The 15714-nt window shown below is 40.8% G+C and overlaps 2 protein-coding genes across 3 annotated transcripts; both read left to right on the top strand.

The window, feature by feature from the left end:
* On the top strand, positions 1 to 12484 carry cbwd (COBW domain containing). Of its 2 annotated transcripts, none has more exons than XM_068311289.1 (16): positions 1 to 167; positions 540 to 675; positions 843 to 929; positions 1155 to 1251; positions 1512 to 1603; positions 3571 to 3630; positions 5274 to 5311; positions 6370 to 6416; positions 7351 to 7437; positions 7542 to 7586; positions 8158 to 8214; positions 9897 to 9948; positions 11121 to 11189; positions 11301 to 11366; positions 11467 to 11593; positions 11919 to 12484. In XM_068311289.1, exons 2-16 carry the CDS (start codon positions 555 to 557, stop codon positions 11993 to 11995), a joined length of 1122 nt encoding a protein of 373 aa, XP_068167390.1. In that variant the 5' UTR covers positions 1 to 167; positions 540 to 554; the 3' UTR covers positions 11996 to 12484. The 2 variants fall into 2 exon arrangements, with proteins under 2 accessions (XP_068167390.1, XP_068167391.1); XM_068311290.1 differs by having other exon boundaries at positions 511 to 675.
* Positions 12485 to 13438: 954 nt separating this feature from the next.
* foxd5 (forkhead box D5) lies at positions 13439 to 15194 on the top strand. The gene has a single exon (XM_068311532.1). It carries the CDS (start codon positions 13963 to 13965, stop codon positions 15022 to 15024), a length of 1062 nt encoding a protein of 353 aa, XP_068167633.1. The 5' UTR covers positions 13439 to 13962; the 3' UTR covers positions 15025 to 15194.
* Positions 15195 to 15714: the final 520 nt, after the last annotated feature.

Genomic DNA, 15714 nt, shown 5'->3' with positions numbered 1-15714 from the left:
GGTGCAACACTGCTGTCAAACGCGATGCAACAGTAGAGCCGAGGAGCGTATTTTTGTTGAAAACTTTGATTATCTCCGACCAGAAGAGGAATTCTCAAGGAATTTGATCATAGATTTTGTAAATCCAGGCAACCGAGTGAATTTTTCTCTTCTGGTGTCTTGAGCAGGTATGTGAAGGGGATAAAGGCTAAATATGCTAAATGTTAGCTATGTCCATGCAGTGAATGCACAGCTGGTCACACTGCGGGAAGTGATTAAATGCTGTCACAGAAATGATTAGACTTGAAATGATTTACTCGAGTAAAAAGCAACTAAACAGACAGTTCATCAGTCATTAGTAATGAGATTTACTCACGTCTTTAATGCTGACAAGTCATAAATGATTTGCATTAAAATGACAAAATATCGCTGTACGCAGTCTCGAGTGTACAGTGTACTATTGATGTATAGTTGTCAAGTTTAAGTCTTTCACTGCCTATTTTCTTAGTTAAATATGTTTCATTCCTTTAGATAAGGTCCAATTTGTGCCTGAATTACAGACATTTATTTCTGCTATGGGTGACAATGGGTTGGAGCTCGATGATATCCCAGAGTTGGTACCCATTGAAACTCCACCTGGTTCACCTACTACTCCCCCGGAACAGATTCCTGTCACCATCATCACAGGCTACCTCGGTGAGAAATCAAATGTGACTCAAATCTTTAATTAACTTGTAAAGTAAATTGTGGTCTCAAGCATTTGTCTTAATGTCCTCACAACGATCTGTATATAGGATATACGTATTTGTCATGCTATTTTAAAATTATTCATCTCTAAAAGTCCATCAATTGTTCCTTCATAGGTGCTGGAAAGACTACACTCCTGAACTACATCTTAACAGAACAACACAGCAAGAGGATTGCTGTCATACTCAATGAATTTGGAGAAGGTAAAGTTATTGATGAGAAATCACAAGTAGGCGTTTCTGTTGAGCAGTACACTAATTGGAAAGCTATGTTGATGTAATTTCCCCTCATTTCCATTAGAGGGGAGCATTGCATTAATTTAGCGGAATTCTTTTAAGTCCATAATTTTGGACATGGTAGTAAAGTACCTTTGTCTTTATCAACTAATATTATCTTGATTTGATTTTCCATCATACCTCCACCTGTAGGCAGTGCTGTTGAGAAGTCCCTTGCAGTGAGTCATGCTGGAGAGCTGTATGAGGAATGGCTGGAGCTGAGGAATGGCTGCCTCTGCTGCTCTGTCAAGTGTGTACTTGAAGACCATTTTCTGTCTCAATGCTAACTAGAATGGATTAAAACGTTTGTTGTAGGTCTTGCAGTTTTATTTTTGTGCAACAACTTTACATTTTGCACATGTATTAACTGCTGTGAGGGTGTGCACCTCATGTTTAATGTAAATAGAACAGACATTACAGCCAGCTCAGCCCACTTTAACCCCTGACTGTGGACCTTATGTTGTGCATATGATGCTGTAGAACATTACTGATTTCATTTTTTCTTTTTAGGGATAATGGCCTTAAAGCAATTGAGAACCTGATGCAGAAGAAAGGAAAGTTTGACTACATAATTTTAGAAACAACTGGACTGGCTGATCCAGGTATGACACATTTTGTAAATGATCCACTGTCTGTTTCATTTAGCTCTTGCATTGATGTCATTGATGCTGGTTATCTCACTGTTTTAACATTTTGACAGTGTAAAAGAGATATCAGATCACATAATATACTTCTGTAAAATATTTGGCATAATGAAACTGCAGAGTAAAACTACTTCACCATAATAAGTTACCAACTTATGCAAACATTTACTGTTAATAGAATTAACACTACAGTACAGACACTGGTCATCAAATCCTTGATTCACAAAGCCAATGTGGAACCTACGTATAAGCCTTCATGAATGGACTTGCCTTCATTCATTGTCACATTGAATCAGCAGTAAAGGTCTCAGACATGACTTGACAGAGTCTTGTAGGAAAACTCCACGGCTGATCAAGTTTGTATCTTCAAAATGACTAACCCGGATCCTGAAGATCCAGATGAGTAAGATGGTGTCATCACTTTGTTTTCCTTGAATAACCGATGACACCAGTGTGATTCCATATTCTAAGACTAGAGTCCATTATCAAGTAGTGTCATTATGAAGATCAAGTCACTGGACTTTTTTTAAAGGGGCAGCAGTAGCTGAGTGTGTAGTTTGCTCAGAAGATGTTTTGCTTTCAAGGATGAGGGAATATTCTTTGATGATCAATGGATTAAACCATGTCCGAAAATCCCTGTTTTCATTAACACGTGTAAACAATGGATAGAGGTTTAACACCCACATCAAAATTTCGATATTTACGAACTGAGAAATGGGTTTGTGTTGCTGTGATAGGAAGCTATTGGTATCAGCAGACAAAAGAGAAAAAAATCCATCTATCTGTTTATCGCTCAGCTGTGAATCACAAATTCAATATCAGGCCATTAAAGGGTGAGCGCTTTGACAACAGGGGTGTGTTGCTAAGTGACAGCTGTCAGGAAGAAGTGGTATGAGCAGACGCACCACTTGGCCTCGCAAGACAGAACCAATAGAGCGTGTTCAGACTGAGGCTGTCCTCACCCCTCTACCATGTTATTGGCTGACACAGGCTTTTTATCGACTAGGACGGGTCTGTCATTGGCTCTTCTGGTGCTGTCAGTCAGGAGGGCTCCCAGGGGATTCTCCCTTTCTTCTCTAAGGAGAGGCTGGATGAGTTATGTGAAACATGCCACTCAAAAACGGTGTTTTCATCAGAGAGCCATCAAATATTTAGAAAGTTTTCTTATTCTCGCTTGGCAGCTTGACAAAAATGAATTATGTGAACAAGCTGTGGCTGGTGTGGAAACATAGGGTCTAGTAATAACCACATCCACAGGAAAATGGAAACAAGCTAAAGTTACCAGCAGGAAATAAACAATTGAAAGCATCTGATATTGGTTTGATCTGCTTCAGAGCTCAGCCAGAAAACCATTCCTGTCTGATTTCTAGAAGTGGTGAAAGTTGGACGTCAATCTTAAACTTGGGTGGAAGTGAAGATAAATTAATGTTATAAATGTATGTACATATAACCAATAGTTTTGGTCATTAACTTTGACACTTATCAAGTAAAAATGCAAATACAGTATTAGTGATTTCTGCTTCTGATGTCAGGGATGGGTAAAGAAACTGAATAATCTGTAGGATTTGGATTGTTGGCCTTTCTGTATTAGTGATTTAAAGATGCTCCATTGCATTGAAATTGTGATGGCAATACATTTTCGGGGCTTTTTGACTCTATTCAGTAGCAAACGGATGTAATAATAATGAACAGAATCACTATGTCAGTAATATCATAGTCAGCCATTACACTTGAAATCCAGAAAACTTTTTTATGACTTGAACAGCTTCTTGAAGTGGTTTTTTTTTGTTTTTGTGATTTCTGTTACTGTATTTTGAAGACTTGATGGAAAAAGTATTCTGGCCTTAGTATTTGAGCTATGAAAGTTCGTGCATATGCATACAGGCCATATATAATCTAATCTTACAGTTTAAATCCTCTGGCAGGAGTTGTGGCGTCCATGTTCTGGGTCGATGCTGAGCTCGGCAGTGACGTCTATTTGGACGGTAAGATATTTGGAATTAATTTATTTGAGTTACCATGAATCTGGACTTATTTTTTTCCACAAAACTGACAGAATTTACGTCACTCGTCACAATGGCTTATGGAAATAATCAAAGTGAAATCATGCTGTTCTCCTGACATGATTAAATGCAAAGTTTGTTCAAATTAAAATGTATTTGCCATGTCTTTTGGAGAGTCGCCTCATGCAGATTGCTTTGCAATGGAGGGGACCCATGACTGCCTCTAGGCCTCTACCTGTAGTGGTGCTTGACTCTGAGCAATTGCCTCTTAAATACATATACAACTGTCAGTTGTCCCATTAAACACCCCTCCCTCCATACTCATTAGGATGTCCATTGAGGGACCTGCAGAACATCTAGAATTATAACCAGTGTTTTACTGTAGATGTAAAAATAATTGACAATGACTCCATCCACCACTTCTTTTCTGGGAGCAAGGTTCTCAGCAGGTCATGCAGATTGCCGTGAAAACACGCGACTAACTATCCCATTGATCAGGAGGGTCACAGCTGGTGACTTGGGGGGCCAGGCCGAGACCATCAAAACCTTGTGACTTAACAGGAACTTTTTTTTTTTTTACTGATTTCAAACTAATTAGCATAATGAATATTTTGATCAACTTTCACCTGGACAACCTGAGTTCAATTCACCATGTTTGTTTTTGATTTTCAGTTTTTAAATAAACCTTAAGCTATAAGCTGTAAAGTTATGTTAGGTTCAGGGGCCACAGCAGGGGAGGATTTTTACCACCTAAATGAAGTGCGATGAAATGGGTTTTTCTTTACTCCATAAGCCATGAAGTTTGTTACTGCTTGAAACTCACTAACTCCCAACTCAAATGTAGCTGTGGCTCCTTAAAGATGTGTTTGGGGGAACACAGCTGCTCACAAACAGAGACTCTAAGAAATTGTGGAAGGAAAGAGCTTGTAGTGAAGACTTCAGACTTTTAAAAGAAAAAAAAACAGCTGATGCGCTGATCTAGAGTCATCTACTTTTGGAGAAGAGTTCAGTTTATTTTAATTTTCAGGATTACGACACTGATGTATATTTCAGCCTCAGTAGTGAACGTGCAGGCTAAAGTAACTAGTCAGACTTCATCCTTGTTGACTGCTGACTGGAAAGTAAGAAAGTAGAGAAGGAAGAGACTAGAGACTCACCTAGTCTCTAGTGAGTGAGTTCAGTGAGATGCTGAACTGAATACTGACACACTCCTTAGTGGTGTTATTGTGAATGATGACCTAATTTTTTAAAGGTTATTTTCTTTGCTCAAAAATGAGTGTGAAAAGACAAGACTGTTCAGAAATGTCCTCCACTTTTACGTTCAGCTATTTTATTTCAAAGAGATTTTTTTGGTTGCTCACTCAGCTATTGCTTGTCTTAAATGTAGATGTATTTGCTTGTTTGTGCATCAGTTTGAATAGTCTGTGTGAATGGGGTCGGTCTTGTGACGCTAACGATTCACCTGTCCACTGTTACAGGCTCAGACAAAAAGCATACTTTGGACAATTCAGTGAAAATACTTTAGTGAAATGGAAACAACAAATGAGTAGATTAAGAAAAAAGGGTGAAAAACTTGCGGCGCTACATCTCAGAATCTGATCACTGTTATGATGTTGGTCTTACAGGCATCGTCACTGTCGCTGACGCCAAGTATGGACTCCAGGTATGTATAAATTTGTACTTGAATAAATCTTATTTTAACTGTTCAAAATTAACTCCTCTGCTCAACACTTCTGTTTTATTCAAATAAAATTAATGTCAACTCGAGTGGAATCCTTTGCCAAAGACCCCACAATGATGATCTCAAAGGTATATGAAACCATTCAGGCCTTGGAGAATCCCTGGTGTTCCAGCTGTATGTTGCAGGCATTCAGCCCAGCTGAATAGCAACCGCCTTACTCAACCCTTATTAAAAGTAAATCTTTTGCCAAACTTGAATATCAACAGCATTTGCATCAGGGTTACTTTAAATCTGAAGCTGTTGAATTTGAGATTGTTTGTTAAACCCCCAGTCCCAAGTGAGACACGCATATCCTGTCCTGCCCTGATGTCTTTTAAAGGAACAAGACAAGGGACACCTAAATAATGGGCTCTAATTTGAAGGTGTCTTGCTCAGTGAGGTGACATTTCATGGCCCAAGTGCTGATCTGTCTGCTCGGTGAGGAGGGAGAAGGGAATAGACAGAAGAGAGGAGAGGTGATAACTGATTTGTGATAGAGAAAATACTACCGGAGATGTGGCGGTTGTTATAGAACTGTCACACCCAATCAGCAGACTCTCCCCTCAACCATCCATGAAGTGTTTTACCTGACTAAAAGATCTTTGTCTCTTGGTACAGTTGTGGAATAAAAAGCAAGTGACCATTTTTATTCTTTTTATTTGAAAAGTCCTTTATTAAATGAAGTGATTGTGATGGACATTGACAGATTAATGTCAAAGCAGCACCTGTTCTGTGTGTTTATATCCATGACACTCTTCTGGAAATCCTCCCCGTCCTGCAGTTTCAATTGTTGAACGGGTCGCTTAGTTTACGAAGATGAAAAACTGATCTTTTGTCAGTTTGACACAACTTGCTTGGGCTGTTCCTAATAGTCTTGATATTTTGCTTGGAATGAACCTAAAATCAGGAATGTATTGACTCACTTTAATCATTCTGGCATTTTATTTTTTGTGTCTTTGATTGCCTGTGTGACTTCTATCCATCGATTCTGCTTTCTGTAGCAACTTAATGAGGAAAAACCTGATGGTCTCATCAATGAAGCAGCCAGGTATGTTTCCACCAATTTCAGAAACATTACTACTTATTCTCTTAATCACTGGTCTTCAGAGGCTTTAGTAGGAGGGCTGTTCTTTAATTTCAGTCAGAGCAAGGCTAGCCGTTTCCAGTCTTTATGCTAAGCTTAAACCAGTTTACTGCTGGCAGTAACTTCAGAGTAGGAGAAAATACCAATAACTGCAAAACTTTTCCTGCTCCATTTCCCACACTTCGCCTCACTGCATCCCTTTTAGATACTTTATTAATCCCACAGGGAAATTATGTACCATCTGCTGTCATACCATCATACGTACCACAAGATTACACATACCACAAGACGGCACAGCAGTCACAAAGGTGGCAGGTAGTTGTACAATGAGAAAACAATTACCGTGCACTACAGAGATGGTACAGATCTAGTAAATGGAAATACACAAACGTACAGCAAGAAATATGTCATGCACGACTGTACAGACAAATGCATACTACACCTAACAAGCAAAAGGATGCAGAATTGGTCCCAGATCAAAAAGCTTCGAAGTGAAACTTTTGCCGTATACTCTTGCCATCCTCCGGTTGATCTTCCCGGGTTTTTCTCCGTTTGTCTCCTCCGGCAGCTGTGATTGTTGAACAAATACAAGGAAGAAGGACCTCTCACACGGCCCTTTGCGTTTTCACTCTTTATTTGTGTTTTCACCTCCAAGCTAAACAATGCTTAGCTGCCTTTTGAGTTTGGCGTCTGCAGCCTGTTGCCACACACCTCACAAGGATACGTGTACACACACACAAACAGACTGGACATTTTCTGATCTCTAGATTGTTACCGATATTACAATGTGACTTCTAGTCATATCTGATATTTAACTTTTGGTTTAAATTCCTGACTCACCTGCTGTTGGTTTTGAACAACCTGCCAAATTAATAAGTTGCATTTCATGTCTTTTTAGGCAAATTGCCCTCGCTGATCTGATTATTATTAATAAGACGGACCTGGTGAATGAGGAGGAACTTACTCAAATCAGAGATACAGTTAGGTGGGTCTCTTTATTTATTTTTTTTGGTCAACAAAGTCATAGGGTGCCAAGAATGAGTTTGTCCTTATAGAAGTCCATAAATATTCACTTTTCTCTCATTTCAGATCTATAAACGGTCTTGCCAAGATTTTAGAAACTGAGAAGTCGAGGTGAGGAACTTTTTGTTGCCTTGCACCACAATCCCTTGACAGATGAAGTGCACATGGCTGATCCTGCTCAGATCTTCATATCAAAGATGGTGTTGTTTAGGCGTGACATTGTTCAAGACAAAACTCCCAACACACACATATGCAAACACAAACCGCTACGCCCTGAGTAAACACCAAAGGTGTTCAGTTACCCACAAGACTTTGCACTTTGACCCAGGGTCTTCATGCTGACACGGTTGCACCCTTTGTTATAGCATGTTATTGGACCTGGTTGGCATCTGGCTACAGCAAGCAGCTTGTGTCAAATGTTTTGGTGTGATTTGGGTCTGTGCAAAGTTCAACCAAGGGTGAGCAGATGAAAAACACCATGGGGAGAGAGGTTAATCGGAAAAACATCCCCACAACTTTTTTTGTGTGTATTTGTTCCAGGCAGCCCATCCTTAAGCCCACAGTGTTTGTCTAAGCCAGCTTGTGGTAAAAGCTGAAGCTCCTACCTTGATTCATTGCCTGCTGTGGTCAGACTTAAAATTAAAACCGTTAGAGAGAAATAATCAGTGATTATCTTCCACAGGGTGGATCTCTCTGAAGTTCTTGATCTGCATGCGTTTGACAGTAAGACCGGAGCAAAGTGAGTTAGTTTTTCTTGGAATTTGAACTTGCAGATTTGTATTTGTAAATGTCAAAAAGCAGCTTTGAAAATGTTCACTTTGAAGCCTAATACCAGCATTGACAAGTATTTTATTATAATAACTAAGTGCTACCTTTTGGATGAACTTTTTTGAGGATGCCTAAAATGACTTTTTTTTTTGCTGTTTTAAGAGGAAAAAGTGTACAGTTGTACCATCACAAAATGTACAACTGTACTGCTGCTCTTCTCAGTTCATGACAGTTTAAATACATATGGAATACAGGTGATGGATACTTTAGTACATTTCTTTTCATCGCCGTTTCTTGTCTTACTAATGTGTCCTCTTGCCGTTCTGACATTTGTTACCTAAATCCACAGTAAAAAAAATCAAGACCTTAATCTAATCGAACTGATGGCCTTTGTTTCTAGTTTGACTGAACTCTGCACCCAGCAGTCTTTAATATAGTTGTTCACCATGTTTCTCTCTAATTAACAGACCCTTTTATTGAGCATCCCCTTGTTACACCACAGGGTGGTCATCATATTGTATTCCCTGCAGAATGTCATTCCTATGAATAGTCAGTGTTCATCCTTTCATGTGAATGAAACTGGCCATGGTGTTAAAGCTCTCTTACATGCCCTCAGTCAGTGTCTCTTAGGCCAGCTGCAGAGGATTAGAGCTATGTGTGTCCACTGGCTCCTGAGGAGTGGCCCTTGTCCCAACAGATAGCTCTTCTCCCCCTGCCTTTGAGAGTCCGGGCCCCTCCTCCCCTCCATCCCACGCTGGCTGTTTGAAGCGGCCCCCCGCCGTTCCGCCTGTGTGGTACTAACATCACGCGGGGCTCAAGCCGCTGGACACAACATTTAACCTCCTTGTGAGGTTGGGGAGAAGGGGGAGGAAGAGGAGGGTCTGATGGAGAGAACAAGGGATGTAGTTTGTTTGGGGTCGCTGGTGGGTGTTCTGTCAAATTTAACAGCCAATTCTAAAGTTTTCGCAAGGACTTTCAAAGTTGTCATTAAGTGCTGGGATGGCAAGTCAGCCCGGGAGATGGAACACAAAGGAAAAAGTGATACGGCCTGGTGTCTTCAGGAAGAACGGACCAAGCTCCTGCCTGAGATTGTCGTTTTATTTAACAAGGAAAAAAATATCTTGAAGATTTGAAATGTATAATAATTTGGATAAAGGTGTAAAACAATATATGAAAGGCAAAACATTCTAAATGTTAGAATCAAGCAGATAGTAAATGATTTTGCAAACATGTAAAACATGCAATTGAATATTTCCCACTATATGTAATCAACGCCCCATTTGAATTTTGTCGTCCTGCTTTGCGTTTTATCGTACAGATGAAGCAAAATCCAAGATGGTTTAGATGGTTGTCTGATGAAACAGCCAGAGTTCTTAAAGAGAAACTATTTAGACCAGTCCAGAGCAACAACATTGTGAGGCAAACGCAGTAAGCATCTGGAGCATTTAACTTGACAACTGATCAACACACAGGATTTAAATGAAGCTCTGCAAATGATTTTTTTTAAAAAACATACAATATTAAGGTTTACGTGTGTTCAGTCCATCATGAAACAAGGAAGCACAGGTGACTGGTGGTTTTGTAGAATATTTTGGGGGGGTTTTTAATGAGAAAATGTTGTATGGAATAATAATTTTAATCATTTCTCCAAAGTCTACCAGAAAAGCTCCAGCTTGTGAAAAATACAGCTCCACATCTTGATAAGGTATGGTATGTTTTTGTTAGTTAATTTTGGTAATTATTTTCCTCCATTGTTTTCCTTATGATGTTTGATAATGTCTTTCAACTCACCATTTCCTATAGAATAAGGGGAATAAGTGCCCTCAGGCTAACGCTGTGCCTTGCATTTCCCCAGGCTGTGACACAAGGGTGAAAACTCCCTCCCTGCTTTGGGTTTTGTGTTGAGACCCACTTAAAGCTTTTGATGTTTTCCTCTTACACTACAAATAGAGCGGGTCTCCTTCATACACAGCAGCTGAAACACTAGATTGTCAGGTTGGCTACAGACTCGCTCTGAAGCCATCTACTGTAAATGAACTGTACAGACATTTAGCAATTGAATATCTTCTTTTCCTTTTGGCTTTCCCCTTCAGGGGTCGCCACAACAATTCAATTGCCTCCATCTAACCCGGTCTTCTGCATCCTCTTCTCTCACACCAGCTACCTTCATGTCCTCTTTCACTACAATTTAGTGAGCAATTTAGCAATTGAATATAAGCGGTGAAATAATCCAAACAGTAGAGTTCTTTTTTAAGTGTTTCATTCAAATGTAGTCTCATCCCATTTCTCTTGAAGTTGTCATAAAGCCAAGCGACGCCTTGCGGCCTCATTGACCTCGTGCTGCTCTGTCATGCTTCATACCCATGAACTTTTATCACAGGATGAGGAGCAATGGGGTTGTTTGCGTGGGTAAATAATGCCATTGTCTGTTTTCTGCGGGTTACTTTTCCCGCATGAAGCTCACCCTTCCCTCAGACCCCCCCTCCCCTCCCCATGTTGCTCCTGTCATGTAAATGAGAATGCCGTTTTTCTGTTATACCAAATGACAAGGAAGTGTGGAACTTTAACACTTCAACACAAAAACACCCAAATATCTACAAAGTACCTCTTTAATGCTATAAGGAAGTATGTGGAGGAGGGAGTGTGATGGAAGAAGAGCAGGGAGGGGTGAAGTAACCGTGGTTCACTTTTCCAGATTTCAAGAATTGTTTTTTTGACAGTCAATGACAAAGTCATCAGCCAGAGCGACAAGACATGTCTTTTGTCATGTTATTGTGTAGTTTAAATTTAAATGGTGTGAAAATTTACTTTTGTGAAACAAGCCTGTTTTGGTAATGCTGTATCCCTTCCACATATTCCCCTTATTGTATTTATCAGAGTATTGTAACGGTGACTTTTGAAGTGACTGCAGATCTGCCTGAGGACTCCTTGAATATCTTCATCCAGGTATCCACCCCTCGGCATCATTCAGACCCTCCATTTTTGTATCCTTGTTGGGGTCAAGCCTCTGACACGATACAATCCTCTGAGATAAACCCCTGTTTTCCACCCGTTCAGAATCTGCTGTGGGAAAAGATATTTCAGAACAAAGACGGCCATCCCATGACAGTCATTCGGCTAAAGGTGCGAGAATGATCGTCACCTCGGTGGTAGTAGTGCTAAATAAATGCTGCATTTTCCTCTGCATTTAGAGGCGGTTAATGTGAATTGTTGTTTTTTTTAGGGCATAGTATCCATAGCAGGCAAACCACACCGAGTGATTCTGCAGGGGGTCCACGAGCTGTATGAACTGAATGACACTTTTGATCTGTGGGAGTCGGAGCCGCGGATCAACAGGCTGGTCTTTATAGGTGATGACGTACACACATCTCACAACTGACAACTTTCACACGATTGTTATGTCGCTCTGAAGGCAGACATTTTGATGAACTGGTAATACTGAAGTTCAATGAATATTTTAGAAGTTTGTTTATCCGAAACTATGAATCACTGATTATACGCTTCAATTTTCATAAGTTTTTTTCCTTCAAAAGTGGAGTGTTTTCCTGGGGGTAGCTACACATGTAGCCCTCAGCTCAAGACCCACTCTCTGCTTGAATACACATCGTATTCCTTTTTATAGAGTAAACATGGTGATTTTTTTGTGCTTTGTTGATATTTGACCCTCTAACACAGGTAGAAACCTGGACAAGGACGTCCTACAGGAACAGTTTGTCTCTACAGTCTCTCCAGGACCACAGCCGAATCCGTAACCAGCTCTTCGCTCTTGTTTACACTGAAAGTTGAGTCCGATGCACAAACTGAATTTGACTATCTATAGATTTGGGATTGTTCATTCCCTTCCTATAAGAACACGAGGTGGGATGATTTCACAGGGTGGTTAAGGTTGCTGGAGTGATCAACACTACTGTAGCACCAAACTGTGATTTGAAAGTGTGTGCAAAGTGTGTTGCCATAGTGCCTAAGGGTTAATGTGTGTTATCCTAGAAATGTATTCCCGAACATGATATCTAATGTGTGCACACGAACCATGGTACAATGGACCAGAGTTGTAATTTTTTTTTTTTTTTTTTGTAAGCCTCACTTTTCCAATCTGGAATTTTCAAAACTTGAATCTAAATTAACACCTAAAATTCTAAATACTGTATGGAGTATGGTATTTTGTAAGTGATGAGTCCATGCTTATATATTTCTGGCTTGTTCTTTTAAAGTATTTCAAAATAAAGTTTTCCTAAAGCTTGTATTGTTTCTTAAATGCCCAAAACAATGTTTCTGACAATACTAACAACTTATAGTTCAAGCCGACAATGACAGACTATTAAAATAACAACAGAGACAAAGCACCTTTGTTTTACAGCCTTAAAGTCACTATGTGACAGTGTGAAAAATGCCTCAGAAGGCATGAAGATCTTGGGTTTTGTATCTGTCAGCAGGCAGGGGTTAAAATAGTTTCTCACAAAACTGATAACTCCAGTATTTTGGGGTAAGGAATCTTTTTCCATAAACAATGTACTGTTTCCAGAAATGCTTTTTCTGCGTTTCCCCATAGAAATATAAGTGTCAAAGTAATCAAAATATTGTCTTTGTTCCAAAATATTAGCATAAGACATTTAAAATAAAATGCATTTTAAATTTTATAAAACAAATCTCCTTCCACAGGTTGTTTCCCCTCATGTTTTAACATTACATTTTAGATGTCATCACTGCACCTGCAGCTTCAAACCAGTTTTAAGCCATTTTAAAAAGAGGTTCCCTGACTAATTAAAGTGCTGTCTGTGAAAACCACCACACACACTTGCTTAGCATCAGTCATATGACACAATAGGTGGTTTAACCAACTCGGTGATTTGTAATGGAAATAAGTGTTTCACCGCGGATTTATTACATATCCGCCTCTGTGCCGGTTTCTTTGAGGATTTCTCCGCTTTTTCATCCCGGTCGTAAAGCCGAGGTGAGCCCTGCAGCCCAGGGCGCACCTCGCTGCTGAGCCGTTTCCTACTCGATTCTGATGCTGATAGCCTCGTTAAGGCGACTATTACCTCTTTTCTTGGCAGGCAGCGGGAAGCCCCACCATGGCCATTTTCATGGTCACACCCCCCAGAGGGGATCTAGAGGTGGCAAACTAAACGAAGCCGCGGGGGGTCTAAAGGTGGAAACACTTTGTTTCTTATTTGGGGTTAGGCGTGGTGTTAAAATTCCCAAGACCACCCCACCACCACCACTCTGCTGAACGATTTGTGATATTAGGTGATAACATTTAACCTCAGCAGCTTCTACAATTATTTTAGATGTTAATAACAAAAAATATATCCAATCATCTCACGCCAACACTTTTAAATACGTTTTAAAAACTGCCATCATTACGGTGGGCTTCGTGCCATGAATACGCAGTGCGCTCTTCGGGACCCCCCCCCCTCTCTTCCCGCGTGGTTGGGTTAGCGGGCTCCCCGCGGTGACGAGCAGCTCTGATAGGTCCAGAGGGTTAATGGGACTGGTCTTTGGGGCAACAACCTCCCAGCATATAAACATTCAGCTTTCATTTCTAAGGCATACAGCCGGCGTACAAGATTTTCTAAACCACACATTGGCTGCGCTTTTACGCACGACCAGAGGCCTTTTGGTTTTTACGCACGGCAAACCACCGATGTCTATGACAGTTGACTCTATAGTGGTAGCTGAGTTTTACGCGTCTTAGATCATTCTCATTCACCCGCCGACTATGACTCTCTCCAGTGAAACTGAAGCCTCACTCCATGTTCCTGTGCCTCCAGACGAAGACGAGATTGACATAGTGGGCGAGGACCAACCTACTCACAGGCATTTGAACGGAACGGACTGCTCATCGGACCCAGGTTCCTTGGCAGAATCTGCTGCTGAATATGACTTTTTAGAGCCGGACTCTTCAGGGGAAAGCGAGAGCAGTTTCTGCGCTGATGCGCCGCAATCCAAGTCATCCCAGAGCAGTTCGGTAAAACCTCCCTACTCCTACATTGCCCTCATCACCATGGCAATCCTGCAAAGCCCACTGAAGAAGTTGACGCTGAGTGGCATCTGTGACTTCATCAGCAACAAATTTCCTTACTACAAAGACAAGTTTCCAGCATGGCAAAACTCCATCAGGCACAATCTCTCCCTCAACGACTGTTTCATCAAGATCCCGAGGGAGCCGGGAAACCCTGGCAAAGGTAACTACTGGTCTCTGGACCCTGCGTCAGAGGACATGTTTGACAATGGCAGCTTCCTCCGGCGAAGGAAGCGCTTCAAGAGAAACCACCCCGAGCTCGGAAAAGACGGACTTATGTTTTATTCCAACTGCTGCAGACCTTATGGACAGCCATATTGCGTTCAGAGAGGTAGAAATACCCCGACTGCTGCTCATATTCGTTACCCACCTCTCCAGGAGGGTATGATTTTACCCCCATCTTTTTATCACCTCACACCACAAACTCTGGACAGTCGTGGAAAGTGCAGCGGGCCTAAAGGCGTCAATGTGCAGCTTCGCGCAACAGAACCTCATGAGCCAAAGCCTGGCCAAAAATGCTCCTTCAGCATTGACAGTATTATGAGCAAACCTTCTCACTCGACCCACAGCAACCCGCAGACCCCGAATCTACAGCTGAGCCGCCAAAGCTGTCTCGGATATGGACAATTCCTATTGGGGCCTGCTGCGTGTTTGGTCCCGTCGCTCCTGCAGACTCCCAGGTCTCCGTCTCCATCTGTCATTCTGAGCAATTATCCTTTATTTCAGGAGCATATCAGACTCTCCTACCCTCGATGCTGAAGCCTTTGATCATCTGAAACTTAAGAGCGTTCATGTGTTCCAAGTTATGTGAAATCATGTTGGTGTTTAGCTCGTTTCTTAAAGAAATACTTTAGTTGCATGATATTTATGTGCATTAACCTTCAAATGTATACATAAATACATTAGTGTAAATAAGATAAGTAGTAATATATTAAACTTGTTGCAATGAAAACGCTCTGATGCATATTTTGTATGTTACTATTAATTAACGCGTGAAAATAAATGAGAAATATCTGATGTTCTTGACATTGCTTGAAATTCTTTTTTTTCTTGTTATATTAAACAAGTACACACGCACGCACGCACACACACACACACACACACACACACACACACACACACACAATACAAAATGTATTTCAACATTTATGGAGTCCTGTCAAAATCCCGATTACGCGTCACAACGCGACTATTAAATAACAACTCACTTTCATTTCCATTTGTTTCATTTTATGTGACGTTAATATTTTCTAAATGTAGGTTGTATTCATTTTGGGCTTGTAAATCATAAACACTCTGAAGTCGGCTGTAAAACTCTCAGCTCTGCCATCTCGCCTCAAGGCGGCAGCATTTACCAAACAGTGGCGCAGAGTTTTCTGCGGTCACGCAGGCAAATGTCACATATTCGACTCCTGAAGTCACTGAAAACAAGCAAACAAACAAAAACTA

The sequence above is a fragment of the Antennarius striatus genome, chromosome 3 (genome assembly GCF_040054535.1).
Source record: "Antennarius striatus isolate MH-2024 chromosome 3, ASM4005453v1, whole genome shotgun sequence".
Lineage (NCBI taxonomy): Eukaryota > Metazoa > Chordata > Actinopteri > Lophiiformes > Antennariidae > Antennarius > Antennarius striatus.
Note: the sequence above shows the minus strand (reverse complement) of the source record. Positions and strands in the feature narration are given on the sequence as shown.

Excerpts from the sequence above, each read along its gene's own strand:
- cbwd (XM_068311289.1), top strand. The coding sequence starts at position 555 with ATGGGTGACAATGGGTTGGAGCTCGATGATATCCCAGAGTTGGTACCC. Across the intron at positions 1,604-3,570 it reads AACTGGACTGGCTGATCCAG|GAGTTGTGGCGTCCATGTTC; the intron begins GTATGACACATT and ends ATCCTCTGGCAG. Across the intron at positions 5,312-6,369 it reads ACGCCAAGTATGGACTCCAG|CAACTTAATGAGGAAAAACC; the intron begins GTATGTATAAAT and ends TGCTTTCTGTAG.
- foxd5 (XM_068311532.1), top strand. The coding sequence starts at position 13,963 with ATGACTCTCTCCAGTGAAACTGAAGCCTCACTCCATGTTCCTGTGCCT.